This window comes from Arachis stenosperma, chromosome 8 (assembly GCF_014773155.1).
Source record: "Arachis stenosperma cultivar V10309 chromosome 8, arast.V10309.gnm1.PFL2, whole genome shotgun sequence".
NCBI classification, from domain to species: Eukaryota; Viridiplantae; Streptophyta; class Magnoliopsida; order Fabales; family Fabaceae; genus Arachis; species Arachis stenosperma.
The window spans coordinates 48164697-48186121 of NC_080384.1; the positions used below are offsets into that span (position 1 = coordinate 48164697).

Below are 21425 nucleotides of genomic sequence, written 5' to 3' on the forward strand. Positions count from 1 at the left end.
TTGCTTTTAAAATTAAACCTATTTAAATTTTGGGTTAAACGGGCTGAACCCGATTAACTCGAAAAAATGACGGGTTAAACGGGCTAATCTGTGGATTAAACGGGTGGTCCGTTTAATTTTTTTTTACATTTTTTTCAAAAAAAATAACACTTTTAGCCAACATTTCTTCTTATTCGACCCAAAAATCTGACCCATTAACTAAAAAAATATTATTTGTTTAAGGTTTTTAACTTAAAAGTGATATTTTTAGTCAAAATATTTTTTAAAAAATAAAATAAAAAGATAAATGGATTGACCCGTTCAACTCACTGAGTTGACCATAAACGGTCCGGATTAAAAAATTATACCCCGCAAATAAAACAAACTTAAACGGTCCAACCCATTTAACCCATAGACTTAACGGATCGAGCCTAAAAAGTAAAAACAGCTCTATCGGTTTACAATATTATTCTTACAAGAAAAAAAATATCTCCATAAAAGTAGTCATTTTGTAGATATTGTTGGTGGATCATCAAACTTTTCTAAGCCATTCTATTGTGAAATATTACAGGTGGGATCTTGGCTGTTTGAATGTTCTTCCAGAGTACATGAAATTAATTTATAAGTCTCTCTTTCAGATTTATGAAGAGACAGAACAAGAACTCGAAAAGCAAGGAACAACATATTGCATTAAATATTCCATAAAAGCAGTAAGCCTTTTTGACCTTTTAAGAATATATTACTTGTTTTGTTGTTAAATTTATTCCATTGAATTCGTAAGCTAGTGCATCCAATTTGTAAATTTTTTTTAAAAAAATAAAAGAAGCTCAACATAAAAATAGAGCGAAAAACTAGGAAAACAATAAAATAACACTTCTTGTAATTACTTCGTAATTTTTTACACTCATAGTTTATCTCAATGTTATATTTGGTATTATCATCAATAACAAAAGGGATTTTCGCAACTCCATTTTTTGTAGTGAAATAGAGTCATGTTGTAGATTTCTTTAGCACCTTTTTTTGTTCTCAAATAATCTCCTATTCTTTTTCAATCAGACATTTTAAACAACTGCGAATAAACTTGTGAACCACTTCTTTCACTCCTCATTTCTAATTGTAACATCTGTTCAGTTTTGAAAGTGTTCCTTTAAAGTACCCGGACAGGACCACTGTCTGACAAAATCAATTAGTCAAACACACCACACCTACCAAGTAAATTCACAGTCACGAAACAAGTGGTGAACATATTCAACATTCGGATTACATAATACACACAAATGATCACCCTGATTAACAATTCGGAGTCGACATAACATTTCTTTTGTATTCACCCTGCCTATCAAGACAAATCAGGCAAACAACTCTACTCTTGGAGGGACTAATCCTCTCCAAACAGTCTTAGTGAAGCTTGATGATTGGATTTTTGACGATTTAGAATTTCACTAATGAAATCTCGTTGTAAAGTATAGTCTCTAAACCAATCACTAATCCTTTCATACAAAAGATTGTTTGTCACAAGTAACAAACCCCTAAATTTATAAACCGAAGTATTCAAACCTCGGGTCGTTCTCCCTAGGAATTACAATAAAGTGTCTTGTTATTGGTTGTGAGTTATTTTGGGGTTTTGGATAAGAAACATGAAAGATAAATGACAAGAAAGTAAACTAAGGCCTAAAAAGGGTCTTGGCAAGGGTTGGTGGTCAAGGATCTCTATCCTAATCACTAACCACAATATGAGAATTGGCAAGGATTAATCTCATTAAATCATCCTCTAACTAGTAGTAAAGGAAAGTCAAATGAGCTATATCAATCCTAGTCCATAAGTCCTAACTCTCCACTAATTCAATTAGTGAGAACTAGAGTCAATGGATCCCAATCATCAATTACTTGGACATTAGTAACTCAAGAGTTCCTAAGTTACCTTTCCAAGCCAAGAATATAAAACTCTACTCTAAAATCCAACCAAGCATTTCATCAAACACTTGGAAGGCACAAAAGGAAAGCATAGTAAAATTACAAGAAAAGTAAATCTACACTACTCAATTGCAAGAATTAAACAACAACAAATCAAATGAACACAATTATTATGAATTACCTCTAATTGAATTGAAAGAGAATAGGAGGAACAAAAGTAGATCTACAACAAAGTATAAGAACAACATAAAGGAAATTACAATAAGAGAATAGAAGAAGAATGAATGTAACAACAAGGAATTGAGAAGTAGAAGTAGAAGAATGAATGAATGAAAACCTAGATCTAAGAACTAAGCCTAATCCTAATCCTAATTCTAGAGAGAAGTGAGAGCTTCTCTCTCTAGAAACTACTTCTAAAACTCAACTATGCTAAACTAAACTAATGGTAACTAGATTGTGTTTCCCTCTTCATTCCTTGGGTTAAATAGCATCAGAAATGAGTTGGATTGGGCCCACAAGGCTTTAGGATTCGCTAGCCACGAGTTTGCATGAAGTGAACCACGTGCACCAACGGTGCGTGCGCGTACAGTGCGCGTACGCGTCCTTATACGTATAGCAACTATAGCAAATCTTATATCATTTCGAAGCCCCGGATGTTAGCTTTCCAACTCAACTGGAACCGCATCATTTGGACCTCTGTAGCTCAAGTTATGGTCATTTAAGTGCAAAGAGGTCGGCTTGACAGCTTTCCGGTTCTTTCATTTCTTCATGAGTTCTCCAACTTTTCATGCTTTCTTTCTTCATTCCCTTGATCCAATATTTGCCTCCTAAACCTTAAATCACTCAACAAACATATCAGGCATCTAATGGAATCAAGGAGAATTAGATTTAGCTATTTTAAGTCCTAAAAAGCATGTTTTCACTCTTAAGCACAATTAAAGGAGAATATACAAAACCATGCTATTTCAATGGATAAATGTGGGTAAAAGGTCATAAAATCTCTTAAAATCAATACAAGATAAACCGTCAAAACGGGTTTGTCAAAGCTATAGCTTCTTACGTCATCTGGAAGTGTTTCTGCCTGTAGTACCTGCACAAAAGAGTTAATAGAAAAAATACATTTCCTATCAAACTTTCAGACAACTCTATCCTCTCTATCACAGGTTAGTTTAACCGGCCTCAAAGTGTCATGTAACTAATTTACAAGTTTCAACTCCCATTGGAATGGCTCATGCCTCTATTGAAAGTTCCATATCCACTCTAATTCATCCCAAAACCCACAAACCCCTATGACAGAGACTTTCTGAATTGAAACTGAGAAGAGCCTTGAAAACCTATCCTTTAGAGGACCACAACTTAGCCAGACATCTTCCCAAAAATGAGTTCTTCTGCCATCACCAACCTCCATAGACAAGTCAGTTATGATCTTGTCCCTTGTATGTTGCTCCTTAATGTATACCTGACAAATATTCTTTCATGAACCCCCTCTAGTAGGTAAAGTCTAGGTGGACAATAGCCCATTAGGGAATAGATTATTACAAAAGCATACTACCTTCTTTTACAATGGACACTCATCCTTTGAAAACCTCCACCATCACTTACACAGGAGTGCGGTGTTACAAACTATTGCATTTTTGACTCCTAACCCCCCTAACTTCTTTGGAGCTTGGACCACTTTTCATCTAACAAAGTCATATCATTCCTTCCATCCTCCTTACTCCACAAAAACCTTCTCTGTAACGAAATCAGTTTCTCCGCAACAACCTTCGGCATCTTATATAATCTTAAATAATAAACCGGCAGGCTATTTAATACAGCTTTGATGAGCACCATCTTTTTCACTTTGTTGAGAACCTTTGATTTTCATAAGCTAAGCTTCTCCTCCACTTTGTCTATAATTGGCTTCCAAGTCTTGACCAATCTCAGATTAGCTCCTAAAGGAATTCCAAGGTATCTGATCGGCAAAGTAGTTTCCTTGTACCCCAACAAACTGCACATATTTCGAACCCACTGATGTTCACAATTGATTGAGATCAAGTTGGATTTATCAAAATTAATGCTTAACCTCGACATCAACTCGAAACATCATAAGAGCCTCTTGTAGTTCTTAATAGTCTCCTCCTCTGACAGACAGAACAATACAGTGTCATCGGTAAAATGGAGATGTGATAATTCTATGTTATCTCTTCCAACAAATAAAGGAGATATCTGGCCGTTTCTAACTGCCTCTCCAATCATTCTATGTAGGACATCAACAATAAGTACAAACAATAATGGAAATAAGGGATCATCTTATCTCAGACCTCTTTCCATCTTGAACGGCTTTGTTGGTGAACCATTTATCAACACCGACATAGAAGTTGTGGCTATACACTTCATAACCCACTCCCTCCATCTTCGCCCAAAACCCATTTTCTACAAAACAATGTCCACAAAACTCCACTTGACCCTATTGTAAGTCTTTTGAAAGTCCAGTTTGATTATTGCCGTTTCCTTTTTCCTCATTTTAAGCCAATGTATCGTTTCACATGCAATAAGAGTCCCATCATGTATTTTCTAACTCTTGATAAACACATTTTGAGTCTCTCCAACTAGGTCTGGTATAACTGATTTCATCTTCCTAACTAATATTTTAGAAATCACTTTTTACACACTACCAACTGATGACAAGTCATCATATGCCTATTTTTCAAGCTAATTTCACTTGTTTCACTAGTTTTTATGCACTTTCTTGCATTCTAAGTAAGTAATTTGGAATGGAAATGCATGGTTTCTTTGAATCAAACAACCACCATTTAATTGATGCTAAATCATGAGGTTTAAGCTAAATTTAATTAATTTTTAATGATTTATAAATCTTGTGAATTTGGTGATACTTTGATTGGTTGTTTTGATTATTTATAGGTGAAGAAAAAATAAGAAAACAAGAAAGCGTGGCTTAAGAAGTGTGGCCCAAGGAAGAAAATAGTGTGACAAAAGAAGAAGAAAGTGTGGCGCAACAATGAAGGAAAGCCATACTGCTCTCCCCAAGAGCACAATGCTCTCCAAGGGAGCACAACAATGCACCAAGCATACAAAGCTTCAATGCTCTGCCCCCCTTGAGAGCAGAGCACAACTTTAAGCCAAGAAACAAGGAAGAGCAAAAACATTGCTCTGCGCTCCTTGAGAGCATTATCGGGCTCCAACCAAAATAATTGCAAGGGGAAATGTTTGCCAATGCTTGCCACAAGTTTCGAACTCATGAGCAAGGGGGAGTGGGGAGCGCTACACACAAAGAAAAATGAGCCACACTTGGCCAAAATGCCACCCCCAAGATTCGAACTCAACACCTTAAGGAAGCAAGGAGCAAGGCACCACTTCCTTCACAAAGAAAAAGGGTCAGAGCATGCCTTCAGCCAGGATCGAACCAGGGACATCCCCTTGGAAGCACTACTGCTCCGCTCACAAGGAGAGCAGAGTGCTACTCCTTGGCACACACAAACAACAATGACATGGCCAGGGAGCTTGGTGCGCGCATCATGACACGGTCCAGGAAGCTTGGCGCGCACATTGACACGAACTTGGAGTGCACAAGACACACACACAAGGCTCCAATGCTCCGCTCCCCACAAGAGCGGAGCACTACCTTGGGTGACTCAAGCCTTGGCAACGCAACAAGGATCTCCAACATAAGCTTTAATGCTCCGCTCTCCACTAGAGCAGAGCATCCTCATGGGAGCAACTTGGGCTGAAATTCAATTAAAAATCCAACTTAATTCATTTCTTCACCAAATTAAAAGCCCATCCAAATTCTAAAATCCAAGAAGAGAAAGTGTATAAATAGAGGCTATTTTGATTTAGTTAAGACTTTTTCTTTTAGACACCTCTGGACTTTACTTAAAAATTTTCTTTGAAGAACTTTCATTTTCATTTTTTGAGCTTTTACTTTTGAATTTAGATCTTAGAGAATTGGGAAGGAGAATTGATCTCTCTTCTTCCTTGTTCTTGCTTGAGCACTCTTTACTTCTTGCTTTGGATCTTGGGTGGAGAATTGAAGAACTTCTGTTTCAATCTCACCTTGAGATCTCTTGTTTACTCTTTCTGCATAATTGAATTTAAATTTCTGTTTACTGCTTCATCTTCTATTCTTTTGCGATTTACTTTTCTTTATTTCTTTTGCAATTGTTCTTGTTGGATCAAGGAAGGATTTGAGATCTAGACTTGTTTTCTAGTCTCTTCCACTCTTGAGATCTTTAACCATCTTTTATTTTGCTGCAATTAAGCACAAGTCATTTTCTGTTTTACGTTTCAAAGCATTCTACCTTTACTATTTGAGATCTACTTCAATTCAATTCCTCTTCTACTCTTCTGTTTAATGAAATTTACTTGTTCTTGTCTAAATTCTGCAATCCCAATTTCCAATTCCTTTTATAATTCAAGCAATTTACATTTCTTGCATTTTAAGCTTCAGTCATTTACTTTTCTTGCAATCTAAGTTTCTGCAATTTAATTTACTTGTTCTTTAAGATTCAGCATTTTTACTTTCTATTCTCTTTAATTTACTGCAATTCTTCCCTCTCCCTTTATATTTCAAGCAATTTATCTTCTGTCTGCTACAAATCACTCCAATCAATCTTTGTTTGCTTGACTAAATCAACCACTAAACTAAAATTGTTCAATCCTTCAATCCCTATGGGATCGACCTCACTCATGTGAGTTATTATTACTTAATGCGACCCGGTACACTTGCCGGTGAGTTTTGTGTTGGATCATTTTCTACCCATCACCAACCATGCTAATTAGTCAAAAATCTTTTATCTCTTTAACCCCAATAAATCCAACTTGTAAATTAACTAGTATTCATTTTAAATTTGATCATATTTGCAAAATTTATGAGATATAAACAGTGCTGTATGATCAATCAAGTTTATTCCATTGAGATCTGTTAAAGCCAAACTTGAGTTAATAATATTTTCACACAAAAAGATGCAAAATTTAAGAATTAGAAATTCGATTCTTTAAGTTTTTTATTTTTATTATATGAACAAATTATTTTAATAATTAAGTTTAACTAAAGCTGAATTTTTTGATGTAAAAAAGGATGTCTTTTTACGTGTGTAAAAATACATATATTATTGGTAGTAGTAATTAGTGTATATTTTTGTGTCTTGTATGAAATAATATATAAAAATATATAAAAAAATTTTATTAAAAAAATAAACAAAAAATATATAATAATTATTAGGGTTAAGTACAAAAATCGTTCCTAAGGTCTGGGGCGAAAATTAAATTCATCTCCGACCTTTTTTGTTATTAAAATCATCCCGAACGCTCAGAAACACTTTAAAATCATCCTTCCCTATTTAAAATAATATTTTTGGACACTTTTGCCCTTGTAGCCGTTTTTGTCTGTTGTTGGAGCTTTTAATGAATAAAATTAATTTATTTGTTTATTTATTTATTTTTATAAAATATTGGTTTGGGGAGGGTTGGTATTAAATCAGATTAGTCATCCCTAACCAACGAAGCAGAGCAGGAGAGAGGGCTTGCGAAGGTGAGTGGAGCCATGGCTGTCGAGAGTTCACGGTCGTGTCAGAGTAAGTCGTCTGTGCATAAGAGGGAGCTTGTGTGTCGACATAGGGAGAGACTCGTGCTTAGAGTTTCGGGAACAAGGAACAACCCTGGGCGACGATTTTGGAGGTGTGTCTACTATGAGGTTAGGGTTTTAAGTTTCTATAGGTGGGTGATGGCAATGTATTGTTTGTTCTGGGCACTAACTCTGGTGGGTTGCTGCAGATCCAAGAGGAGTGTGATTTCTTCTGATGGCCAGACCCAGAAGCAGACAGTGACAATCCTCATGTTGCAAGGATGAAAAAGAAAGTTGCGGCCCTGAAAGCAAAAGTGAGGGACATTGAGTGAAAGTTCAAGGTTGCTGCAGTGTTAGGAATTTTTGCGTGGGTTGTTTTATTTTGCTTCTGGTGGCAGATTTGGTTTAATAAGAGGTAGGGGGTTGCATGTATGATGCCGTTGAAGTATGGTTGATAAAATTAGGGGAGAATTTAGGGTGCAGCTTGGATTTGTCTGATTGGGTCTGTGTTATGTAAATTGAGTTGTACTAAGTTGTACTGGGTGTTGAATGAACATGTAGGTTTGGTTTAGGGTTTTGGTGATTAATTGTGCGAGTGAAATGATGTCCTTGTAATTTGACAATTAATTGGAAAGAAAAATTTATATGTTAGCCTGAAAATTGTGATTGATGAGTTGCGTTAATCAACTTTACAGGATATCAAGTAAAAGGTGGACATTCATTAAACAGAACCAGAATAATGTTAGGCAGAACACAACTATCTGTAATTGATTAATAAGCATAGGAAAATAACACCAAAAGGTGGAAACTTCAGTCACCATGAATTCCATTACAAGGACACAGAACAAAATATAGTCTTTAGGCCTAAGAAAACAACAACAAAAGCTGGATTCCTAGGATATCTAGAAACCTAGAGCAACTCTGTTGCTCACTAAGAAAGTTGAATCATAAACCATGTTGTGTTAGTTTCAAACAAACCAAAACAAGTGTCACACACATTGTGTCTACTCAATCAACAGTACAATAATAATAGCACAAAACTCAAATTTTCACAATAGTCTAAAGTTTTTTCCAAAATCTTGGTGAAAGTTTTGCCATGAGCCTCAACTTTCTTGGAGATACATGAAGTAGAACTCTGTGGCTGAAGGAGACAGTCCTGGCTGGTTGGCTGGAGCTGGTTGCACCCATCTTCTTTGGTGCTGGTGGTTGCTGTGTGTTGCTTCTGGTGGGCTTTTTCTTGGGCTTTTGGTGAAGAGTACCTGCTGGTGAACTGTTGGGCCTAGTTGAGGATGATGTGGGCTTGGACCTGGATTGGGTTGAGTTTGGTTTAGATGATTTGGTGGCTGGTTGGGGCTGAGATGAGGCTTTGGACCTGGTGGACCTCCTCATACCTCCACTTGCAGATTACATATCAGGCTGTGATGAAGCCTTAGAACTGGTCATGGGTTTGCTAGATGAAGACTTCCTCCCTCCTCTGGTTCTCTTGCTAGGAGCTTGCCTAGGTTGTTGGGCCTGAAACACATTAAAGAATGCAGTTGATGAATAAATGATAATGTAACCCTAACATACATGAAATACACACACACTTACATCCAGGGATGGCTTCTTGCATCCTCCCCTCTTGTGTCCAGATTCACCACAGTTTGAGTACCTCTGGATTTGTTCCCTCCTAGACAAGTGGGACTGGCTGCTGTTCGGAGCTTTAGCTAGCCCTCTCTTCCTCTTCTTGACTGGTCTGTGGCTAGGCTTTCGATAAGGAGGGGGCATGACATCATCAAAGTTGATTTTCTCCCACAAATCTGGGCTATTAAGAGGATTGATCACTGATTCATAGCACTTGACATATGCAGCCTTCTTGTAGCAGTCATCAACAAATGCATCTATATCAAGGCCCTTAAAATTGCTGCAGCTTATGACATGTGTGCAGGGAATACCACTAAGCTGCCACTTCCTACAAGAGAAATCATGAGCAGAAAGATCAACAGCAAATTTATTCAGTCCATTAACAACCTCATATGTTTGTAAAGCAAACCAGTAAGGCCTCCACTCACCAGCTGATCTGCCTCTCCTCTCTAGTTTCATTCTAATGCGAGGTAAAACTGTACCATTAAAGTTCTTAATTCTTTCTCTATTAACAGCCCATCTAGTCATCAAATAAACCCTGATATCCTCCAACATTGTCACTATAGGTTTCTCCCTAGATTCTACTATTGCACCATTAAAACTCTCACACATATTGTTTACAAGAGTGTCACATTTAGAATGAAAATTAAACCTGAACTTGCTCCAAAATCTTGGAGGAATAGCATTCAGATGTCTGTGGACATCCACATTGATCTGCCTGATGATTTGCATCTCTTTCTCCCATTCCTTCCAGTGTGTAGCCTTTGCACACCTCCACATTAGCTGCTTCAAGTGTAGTCCAGAAAATTTCTTCCTAAAGTTGCTGTAAAGATGGCGGACACATAACCTATGGTCTACTCCAGGGATGACCTCATCAAAACCAGGCCAGAAACCCTAATAGAGCATGTAAAATTGTGTGACATTACAATATATTTATCAACCATAATATCCAGAATTTAAATTTGATCAAACAATATATTTATCAACCAGAATTTAAAATTGATCAAACAATATATTTATCAACCCGATTACCATCCGTACCACCTCGTACTTCATCAAATCCGCTCTCATCATCGTACTCCTTTTTACTGTCTGTAAACATCACGTCATCTGCACTGTCAACCTCATCAGCAGATGGAATGAAATCCTCATCATCGCTATCATCGTCACTATTCAATTTAACCTGCTCCTTCGGGTTCAATTTATCTCCCTCGTCAACCTTTTCCACATTGTCCCTTTCAACCTCCTGACCATGTTCACCCTGAAAAATCACCAAATGATTCTCATTATGTACATCTTCATTATTACCCTTCTCCGCCTCCTCACCCTGTTCACTCTGACCTCCAACATCAAAAAATCCTACTTCGGGAAATTCTTCAACATCCTCAACCTTATGGACCACATAGAGCTCGACATGACCCCTCTTCCCTGCTATTTTACACATCTCAATGGCATCTCTATCTCCCTCAAATAACTTCAGATCCTTCTCTAACCATTCAGAACTTGGGTCCTTATACCAAAAAGTTGAAATCTTTTTCTTTGTGTACCCAAACTGTCCCATCTCAACATAACCCTAAAAAACAGACCAGCAATCCATATTAATATCTTTGATCATTGTCTTTTCTCCCCCTATATACTCCAATATACTATTGTTATATCCAAATCTACCACCATGGTAGACAGTTAGGTTAAAGGTTCCCATCACCTAAAACCTACAAACATAAATCACACCCAAATCCCATTTGTAAACCAACGAATACCCATGAGTGATTATTTAGTTCAAGCTCAAAAAAAACAGGAAACAAATGCTGCACACGTACCTGCTTCGAGATGACTGTCACGAGAACGAGCTCCTCTTCCACTCTTTTTCACGCAATGCAAACGCCGTGATGCTACTAAATCAGGCCAGCTATCACTCTGTTAGGGCATCAGTGAAGGTGAAGGATAAGTTTTTCTTGGGATAATGTTACTCAGAGAATGAAGCCCTTTCGCGAGAATTAAACACGAAGCGTCAAAGGGTTTAGGGGTAAAATTGTAATTAAATTTTTTTTAATGTACTTGAGGATGATTTTAAAGTGTTTTTAAGTGTTCGGGATGATTTTAATAGCAAAAAAATGTCGGGGACGAATTTGATTTTCGCCCCTTACCTTAGGGACGATTTTAGTACTTGACCCTAATGATTAATTACTATAAGTATTTTATAAAATTATAATTAAAATTTTAAAATTTGATGATTTTCAATATTAAAAATATTAAAAATAATTAGTATTTGTTCCAATCAATTTAAGTTAGTTGAGTAGTCATTTTATTTATCTATTTAAATAAGCATTAGATTTAAATTCTATCTTGTATGTATAGCAATCCATTAGCTAGTGACAGCCTTTAAATTGAGTTTCAATTCGTGATAGGTTAGTATTTGACCTGCCAAGTTGAAAGAAATAAAATTTTATATTTTTATATTAGAAATAGAATTTGATATTAATTATAATAAAATTAAATAATTGATTAGTTATAATTAATGTATTTAAATAAATAAAACAAATTAAATAAAAATATTTTTAAAAATTAATTAAATCATTTAGTTGATATAAATAATTAGTATAATTAATTTGATTTGATTTATTAAATTTTAAAAAATAAGTGAAAAAATAATTTATTGAATTAATTAGTTGATATAATTAACTTATTATAATTGATTGAATTTAATAAATTAAAAAAATAAATAAAAAAATACTTTTTTAGAAGATAATAATTTTTTTAACTAAATTAATCTATATTTATTGTATTTAATTAGAATAAATAATAAATCATGTATTTTAATATACCCCTTATAAATTAATAAATCAATATAATTGATATAATAAATTATAATTAATTGATTGATATAAATTATAATAAATTATATGATATTTAAATATTTAATTAAATTAATTAATTAATATAATTAATTTATCATAATAAATTATATTCAATTAGTTAAAAAATAAATCGAAAAACACTTCAAAAAATATGTCATATTAGTACATAAATCTAATTTTTATATAATGGAATAGATTGTATAACATAATTGTAGGTTTATAAGTTGGTTTTTTTTATTAGACAAAAAGATGAGTTTACGGTGAAAGCTATTAATATTTTTTAGACAATTTACAACTTCGATGTTCATTTTGGCATTTTAGTCTCTTTAAAATATTTTTTTGGTCTTTGAAAAATAATTTGTTGGTTTTGTCGTTTTGATATAGTAAAAAATAATTTAAAGTGGTATATTTCTAGAGTAATTATTAAAGTCGTAAATAATTCTCAAATTTAAACATATATATTAATTTTTAAAAGTGTAAAAATAAAAATACAAAATATTTTATTTAAAAATTAAAAAAATAAAAAATAAGTTAAAATTTTTAATTTTTTTATTTTTAACTATTTCGTAAGCATTAATTATCAGAAATTAAAATAGATTATTTTTAAATTTTATTAGATTAAAACCAAATTATATACGATAGTATTTGATAACTCGGTCAAATTGTATATGTTAAAAATTTAATAAGTAAAATACTCATGAATTAAAATTAAGACTTAAGAAACACATTATAATTTACATTATAATATTTGTAGTTGTCTTTGAGAAGAAGAAAATATTTCATGTAATTTCTTGTTGGAATAAAAAAAAATCACAAAAATAAATTAGGAATTTTTATTTTTTTATTTATTTTTGAGTTTTTTTTTTTGGAAAAGATAGATAAAGAATCTACCATATATACCAGAAATTAAATTACTTTAGTGTAATAATTTTGTTCCTAAAATATTTTTTGTCATATATATCCATCACAAATTTTGTTTATAATTTATTAAATTTAAAGAATTTATCATCTTAAATCATTATTTTTATTATTTAGATAATATTTAAAAAAATAAAAATAAGTATATATGTTACTTAATAGACTAAATTAATCATAATGAGAGAACTTTTATTTTTCAGATTTTATGATCATATATATACATATTATATAGAGAACGAAAGAGAAAAAAGAGAGAAAATAATAAGTAAACTGTAAGGTAGTGTTTGGTGCAGAAATAGAGATTAAAAGATTAAGATTGAGAGACTGAGATTAAGAGAGAGATTGAAAAATTTTAGTATTTTATTTGGTGCAAAGTAGGAGACAGAAATTGAAACAAGAATGAAACTCTAATTTAATTTGCACAAAAGGTAAAATTAAATTAATTAATTGAAATGAGGGTATTTTAGGTATAAAATGTTATTAAAGTTTTAGTTTTCATTTCTAAAAATTTTAGTCCTCTGTGTTCTTACTTTTTGGAGGTACTGAAATACTAAAATTTTGGGAACAGAGACAGAAATTTTAGTATGAGTCTCTGAGCTAATAAACATGATACTAAGTTTCAGTCTTCTAATCTTTATTCTAATATCTTAAACCAAACGTTACTTAAGGTACTGAAATATTAAAATTTTGAAAATAGAAACAGAAATTTTAGTATCAATTTCTAAACCAATAAATATTATATTAAATTTCAATTTTTAAATCTCTATCTCTATACCTCAAAATAAATACTACCTAAAAACCTGAAGGGCGGTGCCGTAGGTTTGTCGTCTGGAAAAGAGAGAAAATAATATAATGTGAAAATAGTCAAAATACAAAATTACAAACATAAATGAATATATAATTTTTTTTCCCACTCTTTTCCGTGTTAATGTGTGTGGTGTAAATCTGTACGTGGCAACATAACATTCTTAAGTTTTTATTATGCGTGTACCTTTACTGTAAACTCACCTTTTTATTCAAAAAATAAAAAAGGCCCAACTTACATGTTTATGATTATGCTAACATCACTATTAATAAATTAAATTGAATTAGTTTAATAGTTAATTTATCAGTTCGTTTAAATAAATATTAGAAGTTTAAATTTTATCTTATATATACAGTAATTTATTGGCCAACAATAAACATTTAAATAGAATTCAATATTATGACAAATTAATCATTGATATTCTAAAATTTGAAAATACTGTAAAAAATTCTCACATTATTATATTCGTCTATCAGTTTCGTCGCATAGAACTATACTGTAGTAATTTTATACTCTTAATAAAACACTTATCATATAGTCATAGTACATATTATATTTTAATACATATAGAATGATTATGCAGTAGATTTGATAAGAATAAAACACATAATTTTTTATTTGTAAGAATTAGAAGAGTAATAATATTTATTCACAATAAATATTAACATTAGCATAATAATATTCAATAATAGTAGAAAAATCATATAAACCAAAAATTAAAGACAAACTAACACACTAAGATTTTTAACGTGAAAAACCTCCTTAATGAGAGAAGTAAAAATCATGAGTCACCAAAACTAGAAAATAGCTTTACTATGATGAAAAATAGGGTACAAAAGAGTCACTAATTACTGCACAAAACGTGCATACAACAAGCCAAACAACCCAAGTTTCAAAGCTTACAAAACAAGAACAAGAAAATGAAAATACCACAAAAATAGAACTGCTGTGCATGGCCAATATCTCTAGCTACAGACATCAAATTGAATATCCAAACAATTAAAATAAAAAACCCGATGTTTGAAATACACAGTCCAAATTTGAGATCGATCCAACGGTTAACGAATCTGCAGTGACCAATTTACAGAGACAGCTTTGTATATATGCGAAAATCACTTTCTATCTTCTCTCCTCTCTAGTGTTTGGTATTCTTCTTGCAAAATGAGACATCTCTCACTCAACCCTAACTCACCTCAACCACTTCAACTATTCATGGGTTTGGATACTAACATTTAGACTTTTTCCCCACATAGGAAGGGAGCCCAAAAACCCAACAAATCTTTTCCTCATGACTATGTGGAGGTAACCACCAATCCGAAATTAAGTAACAAACTTCAAACTTTCATCTTGGTAATACCTTGGTCATCATATCGGAACCATTTTCATATGTATGAACCTTTTCAAGTTCCAACAACTCAACATCCAAAACATCACGTATCCAATGATACCTCACATCAATATGTTTGGATCGAGAATGAAAAGTAGAGTTTTTACCAAGATGTATAGCACTTTGACTATCACAAAATAATACATACATCTCTTGAGTAAACTCGAGCTCCTTCAAGAATTTCTTCATCTAAAGCATCTCCTTGCATGCTTCGATAATAGCAATAAACTCGGCTTCCGTAGTTGATAAAGCAACACATTTTTGCAATCTAGATTGCCAAGACACAGCTCCACCTGCAAAGTTGATCAAGAAGGTTGAAATGGACCTTCTAGAGTCAATATCTTCTGCCATGTCTGAGTCAGTGTAACCAACTAGAATAGGCTTATCACTTTCATAATACAACTTCATGTTTGAAGTACGACAAAGATATTTCATTATCTATTATACAAAATTTCAATGCTCTCTTCCTGGTTTTGAAACGAAACGGCTAACACAACTAATAGCATGAGCTATATCCGGTCTTATGGACACTATAATATACATTAAACTACTCACGACTGATGCATATGAAACTTTTTCCATGTCTTTCTTCTCTTCATCACTTGATGGACTTTCCTTGCAACTCAATTTGAAGTGTGTAGCAAGAGGAGTACTAACGGCCTTTACTTTCTCCATTTGAAATTTGTGCAACATTGTCTCTATGTATTTCTCTTGTGACAACCAAAGTTTCTTCTCTTTTCTATCACGCTCGATTCTTATACCAAAAATTTCATTTGCTAGCCCAAGGTCCTTCATTGCAAATGACATTGCAAGTTGTTTCTTCAACATATCAATCTTAGAAGTATTTTGGCAAAAAATAAGCATGTCATCAACATATACCAAAATGATAATAAAATCATTACTAGCAAATTGTTTAACAAATACACAATAATAAGAAGAAATCTTCTTGTAGTCTTGTTCTGTCATAACAGACTCAAACTTTTGTACCATTATCTTGGAGCTTTCTTCAAGCCATACAAGCTCTTCTTCAGTTTGCAAACATGATCCTCTTTGTCTTTTATTATGAAACCTTCAGGTTGTTCCATGTAAATTTCATCCTTAGGATCACCATGAAGGAAAGCAGTTTTCACATCCATCTGCTCTTTCTCTAAATCAAGACTTGCAACCAAACTCAAAATAGTCCTAATAGAAAGATCTTCTCACAACCAGTGAAAATATTTCATTATAATCAACTCCCTTTTTCTGCCTGTAGCCCTTGACCACCAATCTAGCCTTATACCTTGAACACTGAGAATTTTTTTCATGCTTCAACCTATAAACCCACCTGTTCTGCAAAGCTTTGTTTTCTTTTGGCAACTTCACAAGCTCAAATGTTTGATTATCATCCAAGGATTTCATTTCATCTTGCATTGTATCAAACTATTTCTTATTGTCGTCACCTTCCATAGCTTCCGTATAGCATTCAGATTCTCCCCTATCAGTCAAAGTCACATATCCATCAGTAAATGTCACATGCTCATTAGAAGGATACCTCGTTGAAGGTCGTCACTCTCTAGTAGACCTCCTAGGATGAAAACCTAGTGGATCTTCAGGTAACTCAAGCTGATTATCAGCATCATAATCAACTGGAGCATCAATTGGATCTCCTATCTCCATATCATCAGGAACCAAAGGCTCATTTTGTTTCATATGCTCTTGATCTTGATTCTCTGTTAATTTTGACAAAAAAGGAGGCTGAACTGGATCTACATCAGTTAAGTCACTGCTTTTTTGTGATTGACTATTTTCTGCCTTATCAATGTCTTCAATAGTCTGGTCTTCAATAAACTCTATATCACGGCTTTTTACAAGCTTCTTTTCAACTGGATCATAAAGCCTGTAACCAAACTCATCTTGACCATACCCAATAAAATTGCACTGCCTTGTCTTCACATCCAACTTGGACCTCTCATCCTTTAGAACATAAACAAATACTTTGCATCCAAAGACTCTCAAGTGACCATACGAGACATCTTTGCCCGACCAAACATGATCCGATATATCATTGTTCAAAGCAATTGTAGGGCTCAGATTAATCACATGAGCCGCTGTAAGTAGCGTTTCACCCCAAAAGACTTTAGGTAGCTTAGCTTCAGTAAGCATACACCTAACTCTTTCAATCAATATTCAATTCATCCTTTCTACCAAACCATTCAACTGAAGTGTTTTAGGAGGTGTCTTTTCATGCCTAATACCTTGCTGCTTGCAATACTCATCAAATGGTCCACAATACTCACCACCATTATCAATGCAAATACATTTAAGCTTTTTACCTGTTTGCCTCTCAACCAAAGCTTGAAATTGTTTGATCTTTTCCAAAGCTTGGTTCTTTGTTTTCAAAGCATAAGTCAAAAGCTTTCTTGAATGATCATCAATAAAAGTAATAAAGTAAATAACTCCACTAAAAGACCATATATTCAAAGGACCACAAATATTAGAGTGCACCAATTTCAAGAAGTCTAATTTTCTTAAAGGTTGATTCTTCTTGAATGATAATCTTCTTTGTTTGCCAGCCATGCAATGAGAACATTTCTCCAACTCTACATTCTTGAAACCGAAAAAGCATCCTTTCGAACCAAATAATTAAATCCTTTTTCACTAATATAACTAAGTCATTTGTGCCACAAGTTACAAACTTCTTTACTTTTAATCGCATTCACACTACCTTTTGCAATCATGGCATGCATCACATACAAACTTGAAGTACCTTTTTCTCGAGTTACCACTAAGTTGCCTTTAGTAAGCTTCCATTGTCCAAAGCCAAAATGTTTACAAAATCTTCATTATCAATTTTTTAACTGAAACCAAATTCAAGCGAACATCTGGAGCGTGTCTAACATCTTTGAGTAGCAGCTTTATTCCCATATTAGTCTTAAGACAAACATCTCTTACACCAATAACCTTGGCCAACTCATCATTACTCATCTTAAGCACTCCAAAATTACCTGGAGTATAAGAAGTGAAGAACTCCTTCTTTGGTGTAACATGTATTGAGGCGCCACTATCAATTACCTAGCTGAACTCATCATCAGAAACCAAATTGACATTGTACTCATAATTAACAATATCAACAGTAAGAAGATCATCTAAAATAGCAATTACACGATCATTACCACCATCATCCTTCTTTTCATGCTTACCTTCGTTCTTCTTTTTCCAAAAAAAAGTAATATTTTTTAACGTGACCCATTTTGTGACATTAATGACATTCAACATTCTTGTATCTTGACTTGAATTTACTCACCCTTTTACCTCTACCCTTTTGACCTCTATTCTGATTTTTCCCCATGTTTTCAGTGACTAACATTTCAAAGTGTGACGAAGAATTTTGCGTCTTCCTTCTCATCTCTTCATTTAACATGCCACCTTTAACAAGTTGCATGCTCACTTTACCATTTGGAGCAGAATTAGTAAGAGAGATACGAAATGCCTCCCAAGAATCTGGTAGAGTATTTAGCAACCACAATCCTTGAACCTCATCTTCAAACTTGATTCCCATGCTTGACAACTAATCCAAAATTTCTTGAAATTCATTCAAGTGATCTAATACTTGTGATCCCTTCTTATATTTCAAATTCATCAACATATTCAACAAGTACAATTTATTATTGCCAGATTTAGAAGCATAAAGAGATTCAATTTGATTCCACAAATTTCAAGCATGAGTCTCATTAGCAATGTGATTGTAAACATTATCATCTACCCACTGCCTAATAAAACTACAAACTTGTTGGTGTTCAAACTCTCATTCTTCATCTGTTTTAGATTCTGATTTTTGTGTAGAAAATACGGATAAATGCAGATTTTTTACAAACAACAAATCCTTCATTTTTTCCTTCCATGGATGGTAATTAGTGCCATTCAAACCTATTATCTAGTAAAATTATTTGCCTCCATCTTTCAAGCAAGTTATAACCAAATGCCCAAAACTGAGCTCTGATGCTAATTGATAGGAATAAAACACACAATTTTCTACTTGCAAGAATTAGTGGAACAACAATACCCATTCATAACAAATATCAACATCAACACAATAATACCCAATAGCAGCAGAAAAATCACATAAATTATAAATTAGAGACAAGCTAACACACCAAGATTTTTAATGTGGAAAACCTTCTCAATGAGAGAAGTTAAAATCACAAGTCACCAAAACCAGAAAATAACTTCACTATGATTAAAAATAGGATACGAGAGTCACTAATTACTGAAAGCTTACAAAACAAAAACAAGAAGATAAAAATACCACAAAAACAGAGCTGCTGTGCGTGACCAATATCTTCAGCTACAGACATCAAATTGAAGATCCGAACAGTGAAAACAAAGAACCCGATGTGTGAAACAGTTCAAATTTGAGCTCGATCCAACAGTTAACAAATCTGCAGCAACCAATTTATAGAGACAACTTTGTATATGTGCGAAAATGACTTTCTCTCTTCTCTTCTCTCTAGTGTTTGGTGTTCTTCTTGCAAAATGAGATCTATCTCACTCAACCCTAACTCACCTCAGCCACTTCAATTATTCATTGATTTGGATACTAACATTTGAACTTTTTCTCCGCATAAAAAAAAATCCAAAAACCCAACAGAATTTGGCTCAATTAGATTGATCTACTAACTTAAAGATTAATAACAAAAAGTTTTTGTTAAAAAAAATTAAAAAAATTAAAATAAAAGTATAAAAAATTAATTAGACTTAATTATAAAAATAACTTATTCACTTAATATTTTCATATATAATTTTTATGCGGGACAAATTGGACAGTTATGAATTGATATATTTCACACTCTAATTGTAAATTAGTCTAAATATTCATGAATTTCTTTTGTTCATGTGGTTGGCGTGTTTATCCTTACTAAAATAATTGAATTCATCACATCACAGCATTGCAAATGCACTATCATCAATAATGATTTTGTTATATAATACAAATTGAATGGCAGCTTCAGGAGACAACCCAAGCCTATATGACCGAGGCCAAATGGTTGAATAACAAGTATATACCAACAATAGCAGAGCACTTACAGATATCAACATTAACATGTGGTTATCCATTCCTCATGACAAGTTCTTATATTGGCATTGGAGATACCGCGGTAGAAGACATCTTCAAATGGGTAACAAGTAAACCCAAAATTGCTACAGCTTCCACAATTGTTTGCAGGTTCATGGATGACATAGTCTCTAGTGAGGTATATTTGATATGCAATATACAAACACAACATAAAAATTTAACTACAAAAATTAGTCATCAAATTAACTATTCATTTAAAATATATATTAAAATATAAAATATATATTAAAAATAAGTTTATATATATATAAAGAATAATGTTAGAAAGATAATAATCTAAAATTATCTTATTTAACTTGATATCTAAACTTTTATATATATAACATTTATAATTATATTTTATTATATTTAAAATTATCTATTTATTTTAACAATAATTAAAAAATGGAAAATAATAATAAAAATTTAAACTGTTTTAAACTGATTTTTATTGTCTTCTAAATATTTTTGTTATGTAACAATATATAGTGCTGATGACTTTTGTGTGCATATTGTATTTTTGAAAATTCAATTCATATTATAACTGATTTTAATAATGAATAATTTTTCTGAATGTTTTTTATTATTCTTTAGTCATGTAAAAATTATTTTAAAAACTAAATCTCATTATATTAAACAGTTTGAACAAGAAAGAGAACATATTATCCCACTCTTAGAATGCTATATGAGAGAATATGATATATCCAAAGAAAAAGCCATTCAAGAATTGCAAAAGGGAATTACAGATGCTTGGAAGAATATAAATGAGGAATGCCTCAAGCCAACAGAAGTTCCAGTGATGTTTCTAATGCGTATTGTCAACATGGCACGATTTATTGATGTGATGTACAAAGATGAAGATTGTTACACTCATGCTAAAGGAAAAATGAAGGAATGCATCGAAGCTTTGCTTGTTGATCCGGTGCCAATAAAATCGGAGGAGAATTTTCTTATTTAAGATATTATCCTTTGAATTATCCAGTTATTTACACTTAGAGATTGTAAGAATAAAATTTATAACCTTTGCTGGTTATAAAATGCTATAATATAACACTTATATTTTGAAGCGTTAATTATTGTGTGGTTGGTCTGTTATTTATGGAACAAGATCTTCTGCCTCACTAGTCATTACTTTGTCAATAAAACAAAAAAAGAGCAAATTTAAGATTAACAAACATTTTGGTTGTGACGAATTTTTATTTTTTATAAATTCTTAAAAATTATTATCATGAAATAGATTAATCTCTTTGTTATTTTAAAGGAATTAATTTATTTTATAATAA

At 32.8% G+C, this 21425-nt stretch overlaps 1 protein-coding gene across 5 annotated transcripts in view; it reads left to right on the plus strand.

The window, feature by feature from the left end:
• The window catches only part of LOC130944029 (probable terpene synthase 2), a 32920-nt gene extending 11700 nt beyond the window's left edge, over positions 1 to 21220 (plus strand). For 2 of the 5 annotated variants that reach the window (XM_057872148.1, XM_057872150.1), the window contains exons 6-8: positions 618 to 689; positions 20033 to 20281; positions 20783 to 21220. In XM_057872148.1, coding sequence (XP_057728131.1) covers positions 618 to 689; positions 20033 to 20281; positions 20783 to 21100 — 639 coding nt within the window. In that variant the 3' untranslated portion in view covers positions 21101 to 21220. Of the gene's footprint in view, positions 1 to 550; positions 690 to 20032; positions 20282 to 20782 lie in introns of all 5 variants that reach the window. The other 3 variants (XM_057872151.1, XM_057872152.1, XM_057872149.1) reach the window with 2 other exon arrangements.
• The last annotated feature ends 205 nt before the right edge of the window (positions 21221 to 21425 follow it).